The following is a 23,719-nucleotide window of genomic DNA, read 5'->3' on the forward strand; positions in this document are numbered from 1 at the left end:
AATTTTTTTTTTATTATTAATAGAAAATCTAGCTTTCCCTTTCGTTTAAATACTCGGGCCAATGCGCCACCTGGTGGACCAATTGAGGACTAAACGTTGGCAATCACTACTCACGCCAGTGCGGCGTTGCCACCCGATGCATACCCAAGCGACGTATCGATAGCTACCATTGACTACATGCATTCGATAGTTTAAATTTGCAACCGTTCATCATGGCGATCTGAGAAAATAATTTTTGCTCAAAAATAAAATAAATAATCGAAAAGAATTGTAATTCCTGCGAACGCAGATGCAATTTTGCGAAACGTGAGTTTAAGGCGAACGCCGTGCGAAATCCCCGGCCGTTGAGCGGTTTTGTGGGCCAGTAACAAGTGCCTGGCGTGTGTGTCTGCGGCGGCAAAAACCCAAATGTAAAATATATAACAAAATCTGAAATCCCCCAAAGACTCTGGGCTGTTTTGTGCGGTGCAAAAGAGGCGCCCCAGAGGCCGTTCTGATCCCGGGATCGAATATAACCCACCGATTGGGTTCCCAGTTGCCCAGTTCGCAATAACAAATAAGTTGTTACACTAAAAAGTGAAAAAAAGTGCAAAAAACTATGATTGCTTCTCAGCAGCGGAGGGGTGGAGGGGGATGTGGCTGGTTGCCGAGTAAAAGCTGGCGACTGCAACATGCGCGCCACCTGCTTGCCTCCCGCTCGCACTCACGCGCGGAGTAAGCGCGCCCTTAAACGAGCGTGCTGCGAGCGAGCGAGAGGGCAAGTGTTGTGGCGCCTGTGCTGCAGCATTCACCTTTTTCTGTGATATTTTTTGTGTATTTTTCGGGAATGGAAATCACACACAAAAATGTGGACACTTATTTAAAAAAAGAGCGCTAGTGCCTGGTGAATAGCCAACTAACCGACCCTCCTCCCCTCCAGATTCGGAAGACAGTGCGGACCCAATAAAGAACAAGTAAAAGCCTCCAGAAGTGTGAGCGAAAACAAGGAACAATAACAAAAGGGAGCAGCAGAGGAGGCGGCAGAAGTGGAGGCCAGAGGACGACCAACTCGCCCGTGAAGGAGTGCGGAGCACACAGGACTGCAAAGTGGCGTCGCTACTCGAGATCGGGGCTGGGGCAGCAGCGGCGTCCATGTCCACGGGGCACCACCACCACCACCAAGCAGGGCGGACTAGGACCAGGACCACCAAGGAGACCAGGAGAGCGCAGCAGCCGGAGCAGCCGGTGTGGTGTCGCCAACTGTGGCCTTAAGCATGTAGTATGTGCAGACTGCGATTGCTATCCAAATTGGAAGTACTAAGCTAATCCCCTTTCAGGTCTTGCAGCACAGAAAGCGTCTCTAACTAAGCACAAGACACAAGGAGCAGCAGCTACATCCAGTTGAAGCAACAAGAAACACACAAAAACCCAAACAACACCAATGAAAAATGTCACAAAGAGGTAAGCGCGGAAATCAGCAGCACCACCAGTCGCACCATCCGCCGCCGCAGCAGCAGCAGCGCAAGGATGTTGAGCCGCAGCCACCGCCCACCAAGCGGCGCAAAGGCAGGCCGCCCAATGGGGCGACTACGACGACAGCAGCAGCAGTGGCTGTGGAACCAGGATCAGGATCCGAGAGGGTTCCACACCTGCCGCTGAGCAACAGCAATAGCAAGCATGACCAACAGGCAGAGCCAGCGGAGCCTGAAGCGGGAGGAGCAGGAGGAGCTGGAGGAGCCAGCACCAGCAAGTCCAAGTCGACAAAGCTGGCCAAGTCGGCGAGCAAGTCGAGCAAGCTGCAGGGCGCCAGCTCAAGCAGCTCCTCCTGGCAGGCGCGCTCTGTGGCGGACATCAAGATGTCGAGCATCTACAATCGCAGCTCAACGGAAGCCCCAGCTGAACTTTACCGGTAGGGATTAGATTAAAAGAGAGAGAATAGAGGGTATATACTTACATTTACCATTACAGCAAGGATCTCATTAGCGCAATGAAATTGCCAGACTCTGAGCCGTTGGCCAACTACGAGTATTTAATTGTAACCGACCCATGGAAGCAGGAATGGGAAAAGGGCGTCCAAGTGCCCGTCAATCCCGACTCCCTGCCCGAGCCATGCGTCTATGTTCTGCCCGAACCGGTTGTGTCGCCAGCACACGACTTTAAACTGTGAGTTTAACAGCTATAATGTATACTATACAGCTAAACTAACTAAACCCCCTCTTTTAGTCCGAAAAATCGCTATCTGCGCATTACCAAAGACGAGCACTACTCGCCGGACCTGCATTACCTGACGAATGTCGTTGCCCTGGCGGAGAACACGTGTGCCTATGACATAGATCCCATCGACGAGGCCTGGCTGCGGCTCTACAACGGGGATCGCGCCCAATGCGGAGCCTTCCCCATCAATGCCACGCAGTTCGAGCGAGTCATTGAGGAGCTAGAGGTGCGTAACTATGCTTCTTTGCCTTTATTCATTTCCTAACAATTTATTCAATATTTCAGGTGCGTTGCTGGGAACAGATCCAAGTCATACTTAAACAGGAGGAGGGCTTGGGTATCGAATTCGATGAGAATGTCATCTGCGATGTCTGCCGTTCGCCCGACTCCGAGGAGGCGAACGAAATGGTATTCTGTGATAACTGCAATATCTGTGTGCACCAGGCTTGTTACGGCATAACAGCAATCCCATCAGGTAGGCAGAGTTATCTCTGGGTTAAGGGAATCAATTAACACCTATGTATCCTTTCAGGCCAATGGCTATGTCGCACCTGCTCGATGGGCATCAAGCCGGACTGCGTGCTGTGTCCGAACAAGGGCGGCGCCATGAAGTCCAACAAGTCGGGCAAGCACTGGGCCCACGTCTCCTGCGCACTGTGGATACCCGAGGTCAGCATTGGGTGTGTGGACCGCATGGAGCCCATCACGAAAATCTCAAGCATTCCCCAGTCGCGCTGGTCCCTGATCTGCGTGCTCTGCCGCAAGCGGGTGGGCAGCTGCATCCAGTGCTCGGTGAAGCCCTGCAAGACCGCGTACCACGTGACCTGCGCCTTCCAGCACGGCCTCGAGATGCGCGCCATCATCGAGGAGGGCAACGCCGAGGACGGCGTGAAGCTGCGCTCCTACTGCCAGAAGCACAGCATGAGCAAGGGCAAGAAGGAGAGTGCTGCTGGCCATGGCGGAGGCAGTGCCTCGGTGGCAAGCGCCATGCACAAGCATGCGAATCGTTATGCTGGCGCAGGTGGAGTAGGAGCAGCCGACGATGGCAGCAATGCCTGTGGAACGTCGGGAGAGGATCCACGCCGGCGGAAGAATCACCGAAAAACCGAACTGACCTCTGAGGAACGTAACCAGGCCAGGGCTCAGCGTCTCCAGGTTGGTGTTTGTTCTTATTTCATTTACCTTTAAGCGTTCTCTTTAGGTTATTTTGCATGCCAACTTTCGGTGCTAACTTTTACCCTTACCCTTTTAGGAGGTTGAGGCCGAGTTCGATAAGCACGTTAACGTAAATGACATTAGTTGCCATCTGTTCGATGTCGACGACGATGCCATCATTGCCATATACAACTACTGGAAGCTGAAGCGAAAGTCGCGGCACAATCGCGAGCTGATACCGCCCAAGTCCGAGGACGTGGAGATGATAGCGCGCAAGCAGGAGCAGCAGGACATGGAGAACCACAAGCTGGTCGTCCACTTGCGTCAGGACCTGGAGCGTGTGCGCAATCTCTGCTACATGGTCAGCCGGAGAGAGAAGCTGTCGCGCTCGCTCTTCAAGCTGCGCGAGCAGGTCTTCTACAAGCAGCTTGGAGTGCTGGACGAGATGCGGCTGGAGAAGCAGCAGCAGCTGCCCAAGCAGGACGAAAAGCAACGGCCTGCCATGGATTTGGAGGCTGTAATCTACGCCAACGATGGGCCCACTCTGTACGATCGCTTCTACAGCTCCGGAGTTGGACAAACTGTGCCGGCGCAGTACCAGGACTTGAAGTACATTCTCGAGCAGCTGATGGGCAAGCTGCAAGGCGGCAAGCAGGCGCGTGGCCGTGCCTCCCAGTCGCCCAACAAGCGCAAGCAGCCGGCCAAGACGTCGCCCAGCAAGAAGCTCAACAATGGCAACCTCTCCTCCTCGCGTACCTCTTCCCCCGAGAAAACGCCCGCGTCGGCGGGGAGTAAGGGGGGACCGACCAGCGGCGTTGTCAGCAAGGTGCGGTCCCCGCCCGGGAAGCCCCCTGCAGGGAGGCGTGCCTCGAAGAGCGGCGCGGCGGCGGCGACGTCGACCCACAACAGAAATCCAACGCAGCAGCACTCAAATCCCAACCGGAGCAGCACGTCCTCCCATTCGTCGAGCGGCAGCTCATCATCGGGTAATTCCAGCTCGGCGAATGGCTCCAGTAGTTCCGGCTCCAATTCCTCTGGCAGTGAATCGGGCAGTGACAGCGGAAGCTCCAGCGGAGCAGCCAGCGGTGCCTCCAAGCGAAAGTCTTCCTCCGGAAGAAGCCCCCTCAAAAAGCAGAGCTACGCTCGATCCGTTGAGCAGCGGCAAAAGCAGCGACAGCGTCGTCAAAGTGAAGCGGCTGCGGGTGCGTCTGCGGCGTCTCCGGATTCCAGGTCAGGAGGAGGCGGCAGCAGCAGCAGCTCCAGCGATGACGAGGACGAGCGACGCCGGACGAGCCGACCAGAAGCGGCGGGCGGCGCCAGACGTGGACCAGTCCACCAGCAGAGCAGCAAACATGCAGTACCTAACAAGAGCCAGCCAACTAAGTCAAAACCAAACGCTGAAGGCGGCGCCGGACCGGGAAGAAGAAAACTCTCGTCTGCGACGACAGCAACCACCACACGGGGACTTGCCCAAATGGACCGAGATGCCGACGAGAGCTTGTCGAGTGACGAAAGCGAAGAACTGTTGCCCCTGAGGGGCGAACGGCAACGTGAGAGCACCACGATGGTGAATAGTGGAGCGGCCGCCAGTCGAAAGATGGGACGGCACATCTACTCAGATTCCGAGAGCAGCTCTTCAGCCCCGGAGAAGGATCCCGAGGAGCAGGCCACCGTGGAGAGCAACGTGAGTGACTCGCAGAACCAGCAGACGATTCGGACGAAGGCGGCCATGAAGGAGTTTGTGCCGGGAACAGTGGCCACCACGGCTAGCAAACCTAAGCAATCCACGCGGGAAGGAAAGGATGCGAAGGAGGCAACAGTTAACAGCACAAAATCGAAAGCGCCTCCCAATGCCAAGTCGCTGTATCCGGCTCCGGATCTCCTGGTGGTGCCACAGCGACAGGCAGCCAAGAAGGCATCGGAGAACATGCGATCCACGAATCTCGCCACGGCCCTGCAGCCAGATGCCTCTGAGAGAGTGCGGGATCCGGAAACGAATTCAATTCCAACGAGTGCCAAGAACAAGCTTAAAGACTCCTCGACAAGCTCCTCCTCCCGAGGAGCAGCAGCGCTGGAAGCGGATAAATCCAGTCTCGAAAAAGCACGACCAAAGGAACAGCCACAAAAAACGGCGGGTGGCAAGGAAAGCGCTCCGGCGGAACGTGGGAAGCGCGGCCGACCACCGAAGGTGCCAAAGGATGCGTCGCGTCCTCCCACCACCACTTTGGAAAAGGAAAAGCCTGCGGTCGCCGCCTCGCTTTCCCCAACCAAGCCTGCGCCTCCTACAACTGCCTCTACTCCCGCTTCAGCCAAGTCAAACTTTGCCGTGTCCTTGGTGCCTCAACGGCAGGCGGCCAAGAAGGCTGCCGAGCAATTGAAGAGCAGCAAACCCGTGCAGGAAACGTTCGAGAAGGAACCCGCGGAGAAGGAAGCAGTCACGGCAGCGACTGCATCAGTTAACACCACGCCTGTTAAGCCCAGCAGACGGACCTCATTGAAAGAAGCCCAGGCCACTACGCCCAAGGAATCCCTAAGCAGTAGAAGAAGGTCGAAGGAAGATGCGGCGACGGCAGTGACGCCCATAAAGACGACGCCACCCGTCAAGCGTCGTGTGGTTGTCCCAAACCTCTCCAGTTCCAGTTCCGGCGACAGCGACAGCTCCAGTTCCTCCAGCAGCTCGGGCAGCAGTTCGAGCAGTGGCGGCAGCGATTCCGAAAGCGAGTCTCAGGCCAGCGATTCGGAGAAGCCTGCTCCGCCAGCTGCCCCTCCTGCTCCAGCTCCTCCAGTTCCAACCGTCTCCTCAAATGTGCCAAAGCGATCTCCTCGCAAGTCGGTGGACAAACCTGTAGCTGCAGCGGTAAGCGTGGCACCACCTCAGACACCATCTACGCGAACGCGTCAGAACTCCACAACAAAGTCGCCTAAGGGAGGAGCAGTGCAGCAAAAGCCAGATGAACACCTCCACAGCAGCCCCACCAAGACACAGCTGCACCGTCGCCAGAGCTCTTTGGATGAGGGTGCCAAGCAGGCTCAGCAGTCGGAACAGGCCACCAAGCGAGCGACTCGTGGCTCCAAGTCGCGACCTCCTTCGCCGTCGCCAGTCAAATCCTCACCCGAAAAGACAACAACAGCCTCCAGGCGCAAGTCGAGAGCGGATGAATCTCCCAAGAAGGTGGCGAATTTGGAGCACGAAATCAACCAAAGGAAGGCGGCCAGCGGAAAGGCAACCAGTTCGTTGGACAAGCTGTTGAATAAGAAACAGCAGCAGATGAACCACTGTACACCTTTGGCCACCACACCACCTCCAAAGTCGCCTAGTCCACCACCTGCTACCGATGCACCCATAGTGAAGGATCAAAGCGACGAAGGATCAACCAACCTGCAAGCAGAGGCGCATCAGCCTGAACCAGAACTCCCAGAGACTGCGACAGAAGCCGGCGAACTGCCGATGGATATTGATGAGGAGCTCACCACCGCTCCAACGCGAACCCAATTGTCTGCTAGCGCCAGCAAATTGGCGGACATTATAGACGACGAACGTCCGCCGGCCGCTCCGCTCCCTGCCTCGCCCACTCCTACTCCTACCTCCAATGACGATGAGTTGTCCGACGCCGGGAGCGATCTCAGCGAGCGACGACGCATGCGCTGGCGGTCGAGGCGGCGCAGGAGGAGACGCACGAGCCACGAGCCAGACGAGGAGCACACGCATCACACCCAGCACCTCCTCAACGAGATGGAAATGGCGCGGGAATTGGAGGAGGAACGCAAGAACGAGCTGCTGGCCAATGCCAGTAAGTACTCTGCGTCCACATCCTCGCCTGCAGTCACGGTTATTCCACCCGATCCGCCTGAAATCATAGAACTGGACTCGAACTCGGCCAACTCGGGAGCTGGAGATCAGCAGCAGCAGCAGCAGATGCAGCTGCAGGATCAATCCCTGGCGCCTCCGCTGGTTGTTGGCCAGTCGCCGGCAGCCGAGGTGGTGGCAGCAAACGCCCATCAACCAGCCATGCTGCTGCCTCCTCTGATCGAGCAACTGCAGCAGCAGCCACCAGTGCTGACGGAGCCCATTGTGGACACCATTCTCGAGATGGAGGACAGTAAGTTCGCCAATAACTTTGCCTCGAGCCTGGCCAGCGTCTTGAATCCTCCCAATGCAGGGCAGATAAGCCTAATCGGATCGAGCCTGGACAGGGCCAAGCAAATCAGCGAAGAGGATAGCATTCAAGAAACACGAAAGCTCTTGGATAAACTCCGCAAATCGAAGCGCAAGCCACTGGATGACTGTTGCTCCAAGGAGGCAGTAGATCTATTGCCTCCCACCCCGGCCATTCCGTCGGTGTTTCCCTTCCACAATGCTGCCGATCCCGAGGATATCATTCATGCACAGAAAGAACAGCAGCAACAGCAGCAGCAACAACAGCAACAAAATCAATCGTGTATTTATGGCAACTCATCGGGACCAAACTCGGTGGCCTCGCTGACCATCAAGGATTCGCCCATGACTGCGAACAGTGGAAGCTACGCCAACAGCCTCACCAGCACTCCAAATGCCACTCCCACCAATGCGACAATGAGCAATCTCGGAGCCGGCTTCCAGGTCAATTTCCAGGCCAACTCTCAGCAGGCACCGCCGTTGAGTCTCTTCATGGAGAAGTCACCGCACCAAAAGGGAGCCTGCCCGCTGTCGAGCAACGGAGCCTCCGCACCTGGACCTGGAGCCACACCCGACTTTGTGGACCTGGCAGCGGCGGCGGTGAAGAACACAATGGGAAGCTTCCGCGGAGCCGCTGCCGTTCCCACGCAATCCGGAGCGGGAGGCAACAGCAGCAGCAAGATCGACTACGATGAGAACACGCGGATGCAGTCACCGTTCGGTCGAAATCCGTGGAACGAGAACGATCTTATTGCGGAGCGCAGAAGTAGCTCGCCCAGCTCAGTGTCTGAGTCGAATGATCCTCCGCCGCCGCCTCCAGCCGTTGCGGCAGCAGCAGCATCGGCTGCCCGTAGCCTTGCCCTCGAAAGCTGCAAGAATTTCTTCAACAGCTATCCCAGCGGAAATGGTGGGCCCGGCGGCGTTCCGAATGCTGCAACGCCCTTCAACCATGCCCAACCGATGGTGAACGGTATTGATGCCATACCAATATTCAACAACACTGCGGCGCAGCAGCATCAACAGCAAACTACACCAACTCACCAGCAGCAGCAGCAGAGGACGCCAAACAGCCAACAGTACAATGGAGCCATCTATCCCCAACTGGCGGGCATTATGCATCCACAGACAACGCCGACGGAAGCGCCGCCTAACTTGTATGGCAATGGAGTACAATCAGCAACCCTTCCACCGCCGCCGCAACAAGTCAACCAGTACTCGGGAACACCCTATTCCACGGCCAATTTGGGAATGCTGCCTGTTCAGCAGCCTGTGATTCCACCCGTTCCTGTTCAGACTACGCCGAACCATCCGTTTGCCTTGACTTCCCCATCGGTGGTGGATGGCAAGATGACCAATTATCCGTCGCAGCTTCTGAGCAGCTGTGCTGAAGCACAGGCCGTGGCCTCGATGATGCCGCCCACACCGCCGGTGGTTCCGACCGTAACAGCCAAGGACTCGCCCAGCAAGAGAAGCATCGTTGGAAGCGGTGGGAGTTCATCCAAAAAGCAGTCGCAGCACAAATCCCCCCAACTGCCGCAGGGTAAGTCGCCCGGAAAGTCGCCCAGGCAGCCACTGCAGCCACCAACGCCTCCGGCACCAGTTCCCCTGGTGGCCCTGCCGCCCACCAAGTACGACCCGCAAACACACACACTGCAGGGAAAGCCGCGTCAGCGTGCGCCGCGTGGAAGCTGCGCTTCAGGGGCGCCGGGCAGAGGCAGAGGGCGAGGCCGAGGAAGAGGACGCGGGGCCGGAGCGGCGAGTGGAATGGCCATGGTCCTGCCGCCACCAATGTCGGATTATGGCAGCAACACCCACATAGTCAACAACCTGGTGGGAACTCCCTTTGAGTTCAACAACGAGTTCGACGACATGGCCGGCCCAGGAGTGGAGAATCTGCAGTCGCTGAGGGACCGTCGCAGAAGCTTCGAGGTGCGAACGCCACGCGGTCAAAGCAAGACAGCCACCACGACGCCAGCTGCCACGACAGCCACCAATCCCCTGCTGCATCCTGTGCTCCCCGGACCCGTGGACATGCGGACATACAATCTGGGATTCGAGGCGCCGCACAGCACGGCCAGCCAAGAGGCCTACCAGAACAATCTGCTGGGTGCCTTCGACTCGGGAACCGCAGACCAAACGCTCAGCGAGTTCAACGAGGAGGACGAGCGGCAGTTCCAGTCGGCACTGCGGGCTACCGGCACTGGTAGCTCTCCCAGCAAGCAGCCATCGGTGGCAGCAGCAGCACCAGTTGCAGCCCAAGCTGCTACCAACCCAACGGCACCTGCAACGGCCAATCTCCTGCTGCATCATTCCACCGAAGCGAACCAAATGGCACCCAGTTCGGTTGCATCGGGAGCCGCCACTCACCTGGTGGAGGGCTCGCTGGTTGAGGCTTCGCTGGAGGCCACTTCCGAGGAGGTGTCCATCGACTCGGACAGTACAATACTGCACACGAAGAGCTCCTCGATCTCCGATTCCCGCAGTCAGATAAAGCTGAAGATCAAGAGCCCGCTGACCTATCCGGAGCACTATAGTGCCATGACGAACAGCAGCAGTCTGACCTTGTCCAGCACCTTGGTGCAATCATCCAGTGCAGTGCAGACCACCGTGTCCACGTCGACGGTGGTCAGTGCGTCGTCGTCCGCTGTAAGTGGCAACTCGCGTCGCATGCGAAAGAAGGAGCTGCTCAGCCTCTACGTCGTGCAAAAAGATAACCACAATGACGACAGCTCCTGCGGCCTGCCCGCCGCCTCGGACCAACTGCCCCTGGAGAATCTGCTGCGGAAGTCGGAGGAAGAGGACGAACTGTCCGTCGGCAATGGCAACAAAAGGTTCAAGAAGAACTCCAGCAGCAGGGAACTGCGCGCTCTCGATGCGAACTTGGCCCTTGTGGAGGAACAGTTGCTCTCTGGCGGCGCCGGAGGAACGTCGGGTGCAGGAACATCATCTGGCGACGGCAGACGGCGCAGCGCTTGCAGTTCGGGCAGCAATAACGACAACAATGGCAAGACTGGAGCAGCCAGCAGTGCAGGTAAGCGGCGAGGACGCAGCAAGACGCTCGAAAGCAGCGAGGACGACCACCAGGCGCCCAAGCTGAAGATCAAGATCAGGGGACTGGCGGCGGCCAACGAGACCGCGTCGTCGGGTGCCGCCAATGCGGGCGAGGTGCAGAGCTACAGCTACGAGATGACCCGCAGGGCTTGTCCGCCCAAGAAGCGTCTGACCAGCAACTACAGCACTCTCACGCTGGAGGAGATCAAGAGGGACTCGATGAACTACCGCAAGAAGGTCATGCAGGACTTTGACAAGGGCGAGGACAACAACAAGCGGGAGGTCCTGGTGCAAGAGGGCGGCGAGTCCCTCATCATGCCCCAGCCTCCGACGAAGCGACCAAAGTCTTCCAAGCCCAAAAAGGACAAGAAGGAGAAGAAGCGCCAGAAGCAGCAGCAACAGCTCATCCTGAGCAGCAGTACAACCACCATGACCACTACGTTGATTGAGAACACGGCCAGCGCGTCGCCGGGCGATAAGCCCAAGCTGATCCTGCGCTTCGGCAAGCGGAAGGCGGAGACCACGACAAAGACTGTGTGCTTGGAACAGCCTCCGGCGGCGGCGGCAGTGGAGGCACCGGCACCGCTGCGCTTTAAAATAGCCCGAAACTCCTCGGGAGGAGGCTACATAATAGGCACAAAGGCGGACAAGAAGGATGATCCCACGCCGGAGAACACCACGTCCCCGGTGACGGAGCTGCCGATGATGGCAGGAGAGTCCTCTCCGCAGGGTCGGCTGCTCAACAGCTTCACGCCGCACTCGCAGAATGCCAACGCATCGCCGGCGCTGCTGGGCAAGGACACGGGCACCCCGTCGCCGCCCTGCCTGGTTATTGACTCCAGCAAGAGTGCCGATGTCCACGACTCCACTTCGTTGCCCGAGAGCGGCGGCGTGGTGGCCCTGGGCGGAGTGCCCGCGTCCCTTGTGGGCGCCACCACCCCGCTGTGCGTCAACGTGGGCAACTACGAGAACAGCAACAACTCCCTGCCCTCGGCCAGTGGCACCGGATCGGCTTCCAGCAACTCCTGCAACAGCAACTCGAACAACAACAACAACGGCAGTGGCAGCGGCAGCGGCAGCGGAGGAGGACGCGCCAGCGGGGGAGGTAGTTTACTTCCATTGAAAAAAGACTGTGAGGTTAGATGATAATCGTAGAACGCGAGAGAGCCGCTTGTACGTGCATCTTTTCCCGTCACTCCGTTCATTTGAGCTTTCCATTTGATTTCTACACCCTCCCTTTGTGATTTAATTCTGATTCCGATCGAGGAATCATCCTTGCCCTCGTCCCATTCACATTTTTAGCTTTGTTGTAAATGATCGAACATCAGGTCCCCCAAATCGAACTTTAAATTGTACAGTTAGTTTGTAACTCCCCCTTCCTATTATTTTTTATCTGTCTGTAAACTGGTTTGTTGTAATCGCATTAGCGTAAAGAAGATATTATCCCTATACCTAATAATTATTTAATATGCATATAGAACATATTATGCGAGAAACAAAAACAAAAAACATAAAGTGTACATTTTTAGTGAAGCAGATTATACGATTAAGGTTTTGTAAATTACTGTATTAAAGTTATAAAGATTCAAAAGCGCAGACACACACAGTCGTCTAGCCTAAACAAAAATAAATCCAAAAATGCTCTCGGTTTAGGTTTATGAACGCCTCCATTCACCTATAAATCCTTCCACGCCTCCTACTCACTAAAAACGATCGATAAAACCCCAAGCATATATTCTAAACACTATTTATTAATAATTATTTAATAAAATGCGTAAAATAATCGTAAAATATTAGCAAAAACTGTTAAATGCGTGCAAAAAGTAACAACAATTTCAACAATTGTAGCTATAGTCATTAATTGTAGTTCTTAGCGAAAATCAAAGTCGGTTGTCCCTGGCCGCATCTAAGTGCATATATAGAGCTCCCTCTTCCCGAAAACCTACGAACCTAGAGAGATGAACAAGAAATTAACAACATATTACCCTACCCATTTTCGAAAGGGAAATGTTTGTATTTTAGCCTGTAAGCAAATGCAACTTATCGAAAAACTCCAGATGAAAAGTTTTTTTTTGTTTGCGTTTTATAGTGTTGAAGCAATAGTAACATAGGCAAAAGTACACTGGTTTTCTATAAGCAAAGGTGCCTGCAGCCTCGAGCCAAGTCACATACACAAAGAATACGCCCTCGAAAAAGGAAGAAACCCATCTAGAACTGTCTAAGCCCCCGGGGGCACGAGCACCTCAATCCCGGAGCCATTTGCTCGGTGTGATTGCATTCCAGATTCCAATTGCGGATCGATACACAGAGCCTCGGCCCACTAGATATACTCAGATGCTCTTTCGTCGCCAATAGTTCAACCATTTACTTTCCCATTAACTTATTCGGCGGGCGTCGTATTCTCCCTAGGGGGAAGACCAAATTATCGAAAATAAACACATTTAAGGAACACACGCAACAAATATTTATTCTAAAGTAATACAAACCCGCGGAAAGGCAGAAACAGAGAGAATAACTAAGAAGTAAATGTGTAAAGAACCAAGCAAAAAGTAAATTTAAAAGTTAACGATATTTCTGTAATTGTAAATAATTGTGCGCGAAAAAATGTTTTTAATTAATACCATTACGTTAACTCTAATTATTAATTAATGATTATGATTATTAATTTTAATTCTAGTTTTTAGCAAAAATTTAATAAAAGCAAAAAAGCCTTATTTAAAAACAACAACATTTTTAAGAACTGCACGATACTTTATTTTCACCCTTAGTGAGTAACTTGTTATTGAAGTCCACGCACGCGATGCCATAAACCATAGCCACTTGTCAATTACTGCGAAAGCTGAAGGATTAGAAGGGAATCTTCGTACTGATGGGCATTTGAGGAATCCTGCCTGTCCGGAGAAAGTATGGCAGGCTCTTTGCACAAATCAAAAGCAATCAATTAAATTTGTGAGTGTGCAAAAGATGATGTGCTCTCGCATTATTAGTTATATTCATTAGAGATCGTAGCCCGACTATAAATGAGACTTATTCCCAAATGTAAATAAGGTTACTCGGCAATATAGGAGACATAGCATAGAAGTACATGTAAATAAACGAAAATTATTACATATACCAATAAATATGGGTTAGGAATGAGAAATAAGGTAACCGGCGTACACTCCTTTAAATTACCCGAAAACCTTCGATGACATGACACAAGCATTACACTTGAGATGAAGAATTCAGACTTACTGATGAAATTATAATGGCCATGGAATAACTGTTGGCCGGTGAAATAGCGAATTATACGTTTGAACATTTAAGTGGTAAGACAACACACCTCTATGGCTCTTGGGAAGGGAAGTTTAAGGAAGATTAGACAATTAAATTCAGAACATTTGTAAAATATTTTAAGTACTATTTTTTGTATTTATAAGACCATATGTTAAATATTTATTGGGTCTAATAACATGCTGTAAAAATCGTGTAAAAATCAATCAACCATCTTAGTACAGCTAAGTTCTATCATAAATACGAAAATATAGCAGAAATTATACATAAACTGAATGAAGTCAATTTTTTTTTCGGGCTTAAATTACACTAGTTTAGGAGTTTTGATTTTTTGTCGAGATCATTTAATATTGTTTCCAAGAAAAATCAAGAAGAGTTTTCATTCCACTGGTAGGGCAAAACGATTTATTTTCAAAATGTTGCAGTAAAACAGTAACAAGAATCATGCCGCCGACTGCGGAGGATTGGGAAAAGCTTTAGCTCAACTATTTCTTTGCTAAAGAATTGTGTGCTAGTGGGAGCCTGAAAGAAAAAGGAAACTGCGCGAAGAGTGCAGTGCGCAGAACCAAGCGACCACGATGGGAATGCAGACACTTCAACACGTAGAGATGTAATCTTGTATTAACGGAATATTGTGGCTGGGTTTGTGGAGACAGAAGAACAAATGCAGTTGTCTTGGGATGTGGAGCTCGTCGTCATCGTCGTCGAAGCACCATTGAAATGCAGGGCAAACACAGCTAGGCAGTTGAAGTGCGGACTCCAGGGCCATGGCCAGTTCGTGGTCGTTGTTCAGTCGCGGCGCCGGCGCCTACTGATAGCGCGCCAGCTTGGGCAGGGGCGCAAAGGAAGTGGCTATAACCGGAGAGCTGATCGCTTGGGACCTGCAATGATGAGTGTTCAGCGACAGTGACTCACGAAATCCTTCATCACTCACCGCCAGAAAAGAGAGCTGCCGCGCTTGAGCTCACCGCGAATCTGCAGGTCGTTCCAACAGTCCACCCAGTTCTTGTAGGCCGGCATAATGGGCGGTTGGCCGGCCATGAGGCGAGAGCCACTGACCGCCGAGCAGGTGGAGACCACCTGCAGCGGATACAGCAGGCTGGACACGGCAAACTGCGTGAAGCCGGCATTGTACTGCCTGCCCAGCTTGTCCTTGATGACGTATTTGTTCAGTATGTAGATGGTGGAGCTGCTCAGCACCAGGCAGGCCACGTCGCACAGCAGCTTGGGCACCAGGCCGGCGAAGAAGCCCGCGATTCCCTCAGTCTTCCAGATCTCCGCCACGGAGCCCACGATGGAGGTGTACAGGGTCTCGCGGCCCACGAACTGCGCCATCATGCGCAGCGAGATCACGTGGAAGGGATGCGAGGCCACGATTCCGCTCACCGTCAGCACAATGTCCCGCTTCAGACTCGACTTGAACTGGACGTACCTGCAGGGAAAAAGCAGAGCAGGAGTCGCACGGCTATCAAGGGCACGGCGTGAAATGAAAGACTTGCATCTCCTCCTCGCTGAGCTGTGAGTCGTCCTTGATCTCCTCCGGCTGCTCCAGGCCCAGTTTGTCGGCCACCCGCTCGCTCACCACCATGGCCACGAGGGAGCCCACCAGTTTGGGGGCCAGTCCGCGGTAGCAGCCGTAGAAGCCATCGATCTTCCGAATGTGGCCAGCTGCAGGAAGAACCTTATCAATCTCTATGCTATGCAGGCACTGAGAACTTTGCACCCACCGTACTGGAAGATATTCGGCAGCTTCATGATCGGCTTGCCCAGCAGCGACTTGCCGGGCATCGCGGCGATGGGCTCGTAGCCCAGCTGGATGAGCGTCTTGGAGTACTCGAACGGGTGCAGGGCGGCACTGACGCCCAGCCGGAGGCCGAAGCGAATCCAGCCATTGACCTCCGTCTCCTCGCCACGGGCGTACTCGGGAAAGCCGGCCATTCTAGTTACGTGGTGGGGGTGGTTGGGTGGTGGTGTGATTGTGTGATTGTGTGACTGGTCTGGAGTGGACTGCTGATGCCGACGGGCGAACTCTGCCGCTGTGAATTTGGATGGACCGCTGTGCGAGAGACGGGAAAGTATTAGACCGCTGGCCGCCTCTCACTCTGCCTCAGAGTTATGGGGTAATTTCAAAATTAAGCTATTTTATTATTACAAAATTCTCCTGACAGCAGTGTTGTCTAATGCCCAAAATCGATTTGGCAATGTATCGAATATAGTCGATTTGGCGATCGATGGCCATTTGTTTCCATATTTAGCAGAGTAAATTAATAAGTAAGTTAAATATAAAATTAAGGTGAGTCCTTCGTTTTTCCATTTTATATTGATTACCTTACACAATTAATTTAATTTAAGGGGGATTCCCTAAACTGTTGAATTGCTGAATTGTTGAATTTTGGTCAGCTGTTAATCAGCTGTTCCATACAAAGTCAACTTTCAGAAATTTCAGCAATTCATCAGCCTCGGGGCTGCTGAAAATTTTGTTGAATTGCTGAAAAGCCAGAGTTGTCACCTTTTTTTGAAAGTCGTGGCAACTCTGTAACATTTTAGTATCACCAGTACGCATTATTTATTTTAAAATCAACTTAGAAAGCATATTTGTGGTTCTTTTTACCTTGCTAACACTTTTAGACAGTAACTAGCAATAATAAATCATGCTTACATGCTTTAAGTTCCGTGAAACTTTTCAACAAATAACAGCTGTTTGAAAATTCAACAGGAACCATTTTGGGTCGTTCCCTTAATTGCTGAAATTTTTTGTTGAATTTTCAACAATTCAGCAATTCAACAGTTTAGGGAATCCCCCTTTAATTTCCTGCTTTGAATTTTGTCACTTGAACTTATTCCCACCTCTAGAGCTTTTGCGATATTTTTACGCCAGCTGTTGCGGTCCATCTCTAGCAGCGTGGGAGGCGCGACATAACATGCACAGGTATTTGCTGCACATTTCGTACATTGGCACGACTTTTCGGTAAGTATTAATGGAATATAGAACCTGGCTGGTTAATAAGTTGCTCCACCATCCTACAGTGGTATCCAGAAGACGGTGAACAAGTTGGAGCAGTCGCGCCTGGACACCAACTCGATTCAAGGCTGCTTGGAGCTCGCGCTGCGAGTTTTTCATCCCACCAACGAGATACAGACCGTTCTTTCCAGTCGGTAAGTTATGCTAATGGGATTCTGTCCTTAGGGAATCTACATACAATCCCTTCTAGAACAGACGCCGGAGTCCACGCCCTGCACTCGACGGTGCACGTCGACTTGGAGCGGCCTAATGGAAAGCCCTACGACACCACCACTTTAGTGGGGGTCCTCAACCGGACCCTCGACAAGCAGCGTCTTCCTATCCGTGTGCTCGGCAGCCAGTTGGTGGCCGACACCTTCCACTGTCGCTACCACGCCACCGGACGCACCTACCTGTACCGCTTTGCCGTGGCCAAGGATCCGCCCGCGGGAGACGGCGAGAATCTGCGGAACAGGTCCTACGAGGCGTTCGTACCCGTGGAGGAAATCGATCGCTGCTACTTTCTGCAGTAAGAAGCCTAGCAAATCCCTCGCCTTTATGAATAATCGCCTTATTCCTCCCCAGGTCGCACAGCTTTGATATCGAGCGGGTTCGAGCGGCGGCTCGCACGTTCATTGGCCTCCACGACTTTCGCACTTTTATGAGCGTCAGCCGACAGAAAGGCCCCAGTCGGGATCACCCCATGTTCACAGTGCGCAAAATCGACGAGATTAACATACGACCAGGCAAAACCCTCGCTCTGGCCACGAACGCCACTCGGGCGGCTGAGACCTACGACTTTTGGGACATCGAGATCAAGGCCAAGTCGTTTCTGTACAAGCAAGTGAGGCGCATTGTCGGCGCCTTGATTGCCCTGGGCAACGGGCGCATCGACGAAAGGTCGATCTACCAGATGCTCACCATTCCCTCCAAGCATTCCTGGGATCACCGCGTGGAACTGGCGCCGGCCTGCGGGCTCTACCTGTGCCGAGTGCATTACCGAAGTGAAACAAACTAAATGATACTGCTGTATGAGCTGCAAAAGCGGCTGGCCAACCTGCGGCCCACCGCCACTGTGGTGACCACGACCACCGGCAACCGCTTCATCGAGCGGCGGAGCAGCCAGGAGGGCGCAGCCTCGAGTCCGCAGCAGCAGTTGGAGCCGCGCCAATACGGCTTTGTGGTGGACACCAAACCCGACGCTGTGCCCGCCTGCATTCTGAGCGACTTTCTGTACCTGGGCTCCCAGGATGCAGTCAGCGCCGAGAACGTTGTGAAGTTCAAGCTGACGCACATTCTGAGCGTCGGCATAGAGACGCCGGAGGTGGAGTGGCCGACGCCAGTGAAATGTAAGTACTTGCCCTGCTTGGATCTGCCGGAAACCGACCTGCTGCACTACGTCCTGCCCGTCTCGCTTGACTTTATCGACGAGGCGCGCCAATCGCAGGGCTGTGTGCTCGTCCACTGCAACGCGGGCGTCTCGAGATCCGCCTCCGTGGTCATCGGATATCTAATGCAGCGACGGGACATGTGCTACGAGGATGCCTACAATCTGGTCAAGTCCTGGAGGCCGTGCATTCAGCCCAATGCGGGATTCATGCAGCAGTTGAAGAGGTCCGCTAGAACATAGGTAAATTAAGGCATTGGTGTCCAGCTTTCTTAGCCTTCTAAGCCATATATTGCCCCACGAAACACTCGAGTGTTAAACATAAACAAAGAATGAAATCTCTATTTGGTTAGTTGACACAAGTTTGGTTTCTGATGTTCAAAATACGTTTAACGAGATGCTTGAATGAAAGCCACCACAGGTACAGGTTCTTCTTGGCCCGATTTCAAACGAGGGTGCCCAGGTGTTGAATGTCCGCTTGTGAATAGATATCTCCGGGATTTCTGAGGATCTTTGAGGTAGGAGGAGGATCTGGTGATTGGCTCACATTGAACATTTGCTTTGTCAAACCCTTGTCTAGAATTTGTCGATCCTTCAAGTTGCGGTCTGTGAGTTCTTCTCGGCTTACGCGGCGATTGGAGTGATGAGCTACTAAACTACTACCTCCCACTGAGACTGACGGCTGGAGATCATCATCTGTTCTTCGTTCCACCTCTGCAGTTTCCCCGCTTTCTTGATCGACTTCCGATGCGAACGTTGTCTCGAATTCGCGGCCCAAACATTCAAGCACACCAAGCTTCGCTTTTAGCTGCTCATTGGCCGTGAAAAGCTTCCGTTCCACTCGATGGATATCCGCCACCTGAGCCGACAGCTCTGAATCGAGTCGATCGATTTGCAGCAGCACCTCGCTCTTCGTCTGATACGCCCGCTTCACCTGGTGTCTGCGCACCTTGGCGTGCAGGCTGAGCAGCAGTTCCTCCTCCCGCTGCAGTTGCTTGTTGACTGCGTGAATCTTCTCCAGCCAGTGGAGTCGGATCTCGTCGTTAGACGTTTGGAAGTCCTTATCTGGGAAGGCAATTTACATCATTTGTAGAGGATTTAGGTATGGATTGAATTTCATAGTTACCATCCTCCTGTAACCTTTGTATATCCTCTTCGAAGTCTTCTAGGTCTGGTGGGCCGTTCTCCTGGGGCTCATCCAAGTCCTTTAGATACGTTTCAAGCAGGTAATTCTTACCCAACTCGCGTTCCCGCACTCGGTGCTTCTCCTCCTCGATTTTAAGTATCTGCCTATCCTTCTCGCTGTGAAAAGTCGTCGATTAGGATCAGAGATATTCGGAGAGGGCGTCATAAACTCACTGCAACATGGACATCTGCTGGAGTATGGTCTCATCCTGGGCCAGAATAATGGTCAGCAGACTCTCGTTGGGAGTCATGGCTCCGTGGTTTCTCTGCTGCGGCTTCCGGCTTCTCTTTGGTTGCTTGGTGCTGGTGCTCGTGTTTTCCGTGATCTTAGTGGAGGGCAGCACCTTGTGCTTACCACGCCGCCGGAAGCGCATGCTTCGCGAACTGTCCACTGGACTGCCCATTCCACTGTCCTTATCCGTTGTCGATGTAATCTTGCGGGTGGAATTGACCAAATGGCGAAGCTGAAGTTGGCACTGTCGATACAATAAGGGTGAGAAACGTTCAGCTTCACAGAGAGAGAAAATATAATTCCTGAATTGAGAACATTTGTTCTTTAAAAGCTCGTAAGAGTAAATGCTCTTGATTTCAGAACATTGGTTGATGTTCCCAATAGGACAACAAAATTGGGTGAAGAAAAAAGTTAAATTGAATTTGTTTCAAAACTTTTTGATAAGTATACACTACTGACGGGACTAATTGTTTATTTCTTGAGGTAAACATTGTTAATAACGCCAATTTAACGTTTATATTTTTTAGAACATTAATAACTCCCCTGAGAACGTCAGAATTCTCTCCGTGTGGAGTTGAACCACTTCTTCTACTCACCTCCTCCTCCTTCGGCAAAGCGTGACGGCTGGTGATGACATCAAAGAGCCTGGCACTGCCGTCCAAGTACTCCTCGTAGTGTCGCTGCTTCTGCACGATGGCAAACTCCTGCGGATCTGCGAGTCCTTGTCCTTCCGCCTTGCCGAACAGCACATGTTGTTGCTGGACGCTTTGGTAGCTGATCAAAGCGCCGATAAGATCTGCGCAGGTGGTGCTGGCGTCCACGCCGGATATCCAGTGCTCCTCGCCGTCGATCCAAATCGACAGGTTGTCCGAGAGGGAGGATAGCAGCTCGTCGTCGTCGTCTCCCGGCGCTGCCGAGCTCTGAGGCCCAAAGCCATTAACCGCTGGCTCACTAGTCATTGTGTCTGCTGGGGAAACAGCGCATAAAAAGGGGTTAGCCAATCGAATACTCGGTTGTACATATGCAAATTCAGATATTGTATAAGTCCGAGACGAGGGGCAAACAAAACATTCGGTGTAATTTATGCAGCTCAACCGCTTGTAAACGGAGTAGACAATTGGCTAACAGTTCTTCGCCAGAATCTGGTGCGCCTGCTCTCTCCGCGCTTCCATCCGTTAACAACGTGTCAAGATGGGCAATTAGCCAATTATGCAAATCTCTGTGGCAACATGACATGTGTTCACGGCATCGATACGATCGAGGAACAACTAGAACGGGCTCTTCCATGTAAACACTGGATGGATGGGATGATGACTCACAGGGGGCTGTTGTGTTACGGTTACGAGTGCCTGGCCCCCTGTTACAGTTTCAACTTTCTCGCACTACACCTGCCCGACTGAGGATTGGACCAACTCAACACCGAACCGAACAGTTTCTTACCAGCGCGCTCGGCCTCATCGCAACAACTGAGGCGCTCCGACGGCCAAGTCCGACTTAAAAGCAACTCCATTCGACTAAGAGCGAGCCAGGGAGTACGAGAAAGAAGCCAAGAGCAGCGAAAACAGTGGCCAAGACGCACAGACCACCGCTCTCCACACCACCGATTTGTCGGAGAAACACCTTTTGTTTTTCTCTTCGGGCCCCACTTCACTTCACTTCACTGTACTTTACGGTATCGTGGGTAAGTTTATGGCTAAGACCACGGCCACTCCCCGCCACAGTCGATGCTACGCCGAGATATTCTTTGCCGCCAGGCCTCTGGCTTTCGCTACTATTATGAAAGAAATACGGAGGAGGTAGGCTTACTATAATTACTGTAGAGTCTGTAAAGCCGGGCCTTTAACGAAGCGATAAACGGAGTCGAAACTCAGAGATCTCCGATCGGCTGAAGTCCGGTGGTGGAGCAGCATGGAGCAGCTACGAAACCACACTGACTACAGACTCCAGCAGACTTAATTGTTGGCTACCCGAAACTCCAAGCGAGCCCAACTAGTCGATTATCATTTCGTAGACCCACAAACAAGTATAGACGTCTCCATCCGAGGTAAACTAATTTTCGAGATACTCTGTACGCAAACCCAGACCGCAAACGGGAAATCTTTCGAGGCTCGTTTCAATCCATCTTCGTGGCGAAGGCATGGGTCATTATAAGTCAACAATTCTCAGCAATTAAGTCGAGAAAACATAGAAATGGAAAACGCCAGCCATTATTACCACTAAGTGTCACTAATGTAGTTGGGAGAAATCTAAGGAAAAGAAACTTGGGCAAATTAACTAAAGAGAAATGATTTGTTTAGTCTTTTGCACAAATGATTAGGAATGTGGAATTCTGATTGGCAAACACACTCTCGCTAAATTTGTTTTGAAATATCCCTTTTCTGTATGATAATTCTGAGAGTAATTGATCTTTAATAAAAGATCGCCAGTATGTTTAGGATTTCTCCCTATAATCCAATGTCTACTAATTAGAAAAGAAAACGAGGTATCCAAGAGAACAGACCAACTACCAAATTAACTCCCAGGTAAAAAGCCAAGCCAATCGCCAGCCGATTCGGTTTTCGCAGCTAGTGCGGTTTCTGTTTTCTTTTGATAGTTTGCTTGGCTTTTGGCCTTTCATTTTCATGAGTTACAGTTGAGGTTCTTCGGTTTTCGATTTGGATACCTAAAGACAACAACATAAACCGGTATGAATTGCATGCATAATGCATAAATGTGTGCCACTTAATGCATTTATGTCTGCACACGTTTGGTTGACTGGATACAGGCTTGGTTTTATAAGGCTCTCGGATTTATAAGTCAAGCATTTCTAGGTGCGACGACTGAGTCCCACAAGTTAACTATGTACACCTGCTTTGCCTTTGGAGTGGCGACTGTGCAAGCATTGCCAAATTTGATTAGCAAATTGCTCTTGTAATCGGTTTATTTTGAGATATTGTGGGGGACTCGCCGATGTGGTGAAACGTTACGTTGAGAAAGGCGAAAAGTTCTAAGGGTTCTCCATATCAAGTTGCCATTGTTTTGGTTTTGGTCTTTTGTTGTCGGTCAGGCCGGTCCGGTTGAATCACCTGCAAAAGAGGGGCGTATTAAGCGTATCCTGTGTAGCTGATTAAAAGGCAAACGAACACTCAAAAAAAGCCATTCTATCGATCTCAAAAGAGAACTATCAACCTACTGGATAGCTACTTTCATCTCTTTTTTTAAGATCGCTTAATTTTGTTTTCATCTTGATTTCGAGAACGATTTTTCAAACCTTCTTTCATCTCTTTTTCAAGATCGCTTAATTTCGAACAACAAAACCGAGACTGCTTTCGTCTTGATTTCCAGAACGATTTTCCAAACCCACTTTTATCTCTTTTTCAAGATCGCTTTATTTCGAACAACAAAATAGAGAGTACTTTCGCCTTGATTTCTTCTCCTTTTAAATTAGACTATCTCAATTAAAACATTTATTATTCGATTTTTTTAGGTGTACCCATGCAGTTTGTGTATAGAAAACATAATAAAAACAAAAGCTGTGGGGCTACTGATTGGCATATTACGACATCTAGCCTCGGCTCCAGCTGGATCGCTGGATCTCTCGGTCTCTCTGCTCTCCGGTGGAATCCCTCTCCGAAATGCGCTCAAAACAAGTTGTTCAGTTCAGTGGTTCGGCCATCTCGGCCTTCTCAGCCGCAAACTGATGCATGACGATGACGACGATCAGTTGCTAAACAAACGCTAGCGAGCGCGGTTGAGATCGAGCCAAGTTAGCACGCGCTCAGAGCCAGAACGGGTCGTATCGGAACGGTTTGGACTGGATTGGGCTCCGATCTGGCCAAAAAAAGACCTCTGTGTGTGTACAGGTATTCGAAAAGCGATCATTCTTTCAAGTGCGCCCACAAAGATCTGTAGAAAACAATCGATCTGTAGTTGAAACAGCCAAAAGTGTCGAACAGTAGTAGTAGTAGTACATGAATGTGGTCCACACAATGGCACATTGGGCATTGGACTGGTGGGAATCCGCTTTCCACGAGGAAATTACGTCAGTTTCCTCTTCGGAATGCCAATTCCCAATCCCCGACTTTGTCAACCAGCCATTGCACCGAA

General features: G+C 51.8%; 5 protein-coding genes across 10 annotated transcripts; 3 read left to right on the forward strand and 2 right to left on the reverse strand.

Moving 5' to 3' along the window:
• The first annotated feature begins 60 nt into the window (after positions 1-60).
• Positions 61-13,285, forward strand: rno (PHD finger protein rhinoceros). 4 transcript variants are annotated; one of them, XM_070215971.1, is made up of 8 exons: positions 61-410; positions 920-1,258; positions 1,317-1,888; positions 1,948-2,142; positions 2,203-2,419; positions 2,479-2,668; positions 2,726-3,348; positions 3,446-13,285. In XM_070215971.1, exons 3-8 carry the CDS (start codon positions 1,428-1,430, stop codon positions 11,699-11,701), a joined length of 9,942 nt encoding a protein of 3,313 aa, XP_070072072.1. In that variant the 5' UTR covers positions 61-410; positions 920-1,258; positions 1,317-1,427; the 3' UTR covers positions 11,702-13,285. The 4 variants fall into 4 exon arrangements, with proteins under 4 accessions (XP_070072072.1, XP_017010594.2, XP_070072073.1 ...); XM_017155105.3 differs by having other exon boundaries at positions 61-306; XM_070215972.1 differs by lacking the exon at positions 61-410 and adding an exon at positions 445-576.
• A 919-nt stretch (positions 13,286-14,204) lies between these two features.
• Positions 14,205-15,997, reverse strand: Mtch (Mitochondrial carrier homolog 1). 2 transcript variants are annotated; one of them, XM_070215977.1, is made up of 5 exons: positions 15,981-15,997; positions 15,556-15,884; positions 15,328-15,496; positions 14,763-15,260; positions 14,205-14,709 (listed from the first exon to the last, which is right to left on the reverse strand). In XM_070215977.1, the coding sequence occupies exons 2-5, from the start codon at positions 15,764-15,766 to the stop codon at positions 14,637-14,639; spliced, it is 951 nt and encodes a 316-aa protein (XP_070072078.1). In that variant the 5' UTR covers positions 15,767-15,884; positions 15,981-15,997; the 3' UTR covers positions 14,205-14,636. The 2 variants fall into 2 exon arrangements, with proteins under 2 accessions (XP_070072078.1, XP_017010659.2); XM_017155170.3 differs by having other exon boundaries at positions 15,556-15,988.
• A 684-nt stretch (positions 15,998-16,681) lies between these two features.
• Positions 16,682-17,847, forward strand: LOC108066610 (tRNA pseudouridine synthase-like 1). Its single transcript, XM_017155192.3, has 4 exons — positions 16,682-16,796; positions 16,856-16,984; positions 17,041-17,358; positions 17,415-17,847. Exons 1-4 carry the CDS (start codon positions 16,750-16,752, stop codon positions 17,845-17,847), a joined length of 927 nt encoding a protein of 308 aa, XP_017010681.2. The 5' UTR covers positions 16,682-16,749.
• Mkp (MAP kinase-specific phosphatase) lies at positions 17,848-23,237 on the forward strand. Its single transcript, XM_017155205.3, has 2 exons — positions 17,848-18,459; positions 23,100-23,237. The coding sequence occupies exon 1, from the start codon at positions 17,848-17,850 to the stop codon at positions 18,457-18,459; it is 612 nt and encodes a 203-aa protein (XP_017010694.2). The 3' UTR covers positions 23,100-23,237.
• LOC108066557 (ras association domain-containing protein 10) lies at positions 18,532-21,457 on the reverse strand. Of its 2 annotated transcripts, none has more exons than XM_017155134.3 (5): positions 21,440-21,457; positions 20,230-20,600; positions 19,576-19,877; positions 19,343-19,518; positions 18,532-19,281 (listed from the first exon to the last, which is right to left on the reverse strand). In XM_017155134.3, the coding sequence occupies exons 2-5, from the start codon at positions 20,590-20,592 to the stop codon at positions 18,662-18,664; spliced, it is 1,461 nt and encodes a 486-aa protein (XP_017010623.2). In that variant the 5' UTR covers positions 20,593-20,600; positions 21,440-21,457; the 3' UTR covers positions 18,532-18,661. The 2 variants fall into 2 exon arrangements, with proteins under 2 accessions (XP_017010623.2, XP_070072076.1); XM_070215975.1 differs by lacking the exon at positions 21,440-21,457 and adding an exon at positions 21,074-21,123 and having other exon boundaries at positions 20,230-20,597.
• Positions 23,238-23,719: the final 482 nt, after the last annotated feature.

Source organism: Drosophila takahashii, chromosome 3L (assembly GCF_030179915.1).
Source record: "Drosophila takahashii strain IR98-3 E-12201 chromosome 3L, DtakHiC1v2, whole genome shotgun sequence".
Taxonomy (NCBI): Eukaryota; Metazoa; Arthropoda; class Insecta; order Diptera; family Drosophilidae; genus Drosophila; species Drosophila takahashii.

Excerpts from the sequence above, each read along its gene's own strand:
- Mkp (XM_017155205.3), top strand. The coding sequence starts at position 17,848 with ATGATACTGCTGTATGAGCTGCAAAAGCGGCTGGCCAACCTGCGGCCC.
- LOC108066557 (XM_017155134.3), bottom strand. The coding sequence starts at position 20,592 with ATGACTAGTGAGCCAGCGGTTAATGGCTTTGGGCCTCAGAGCTCGGCA. Across the intron at positions 19,878-20,229 it reads CTTTGCCGAAGGAGGAGGAG|TGCCAACTTCAGCTTCGCCA; the intron begins GTGAGTAGAAGA and ends TTGTATCGACAG. Across the intron at positions 19,519-19,575 it reads CAGCAGATGTCCATGTTGCA|CGAGAAGGATAGGCAGATAC; the intron begins GTGAGTTTATGA and ends GACTTTTCACAG.
- Mtch (XM_070215977.1), bottom strand. The coding sequence starts at position 15,766 with ATGGCCGGCTTTCCCGAGTACGCCCGTGGCGAGGAGACGGAGGTCAAT. Across the intron at positions 15,497-15,555 it reads GCCGAATATCTTCCAGTACG|CTGGCCACATTCGGAAGATC; the intron begins GTGGGTGCAAAG and ends TTCTTCCTGCAG. Across the intron at positions 14,710-14,762 it reads GGCAGCTCTCTTTTCTGGCG|GTCCCAAGCGATCAGCTCTC; the intron begins GTGAGTGATGAA and ends TCATCATTGCAG.
- LOC108066610 (XM_017155192.3), top strand. The coding sequence starts at position 16,750 with ATGCACAGGTATTTGCTGCACATTTCGTACATTGGCACGACTTTTCG. Across the intron at positions 16,797-16,855 it reads TACATTGGCACGACTTTTCG|TGGTATCCAGAAGACGGTGA; the intron begins GTAAGTATTAAT and ends ACCATCCTACAG. Across the intron at positions 17,359-17,414 it reads GATCGCTGCTACTTTCTGCA|GTCGCACAGCTTTGATATCG; the intron begins GTAAGAAGCCTA and ends ATTCCTCCCCAG.
- rno (XM_070215971.1), top strand. The coding sequence starts at position 1,428 with ATGTCACAAAGAGGTAAGCGCGGAAATCAGCAGCACCACCAGTCGCAC. Across the intron at positions 1,889-1,947 it reads GCCCCAGCTGAACTTTACCG|CAAGGATCTCATTAGCGCAA; the intron begins GTAGGGATTAGA and ends TTACCATTACAG. Across the intron at positions 2,143-2,202 it reads CCAGCACACGACTTTAAACT|TCCGAAAAATCGCTATCTGC; the intron begins GTGAGTTTAACA and ends CCCCTCTTTTAG.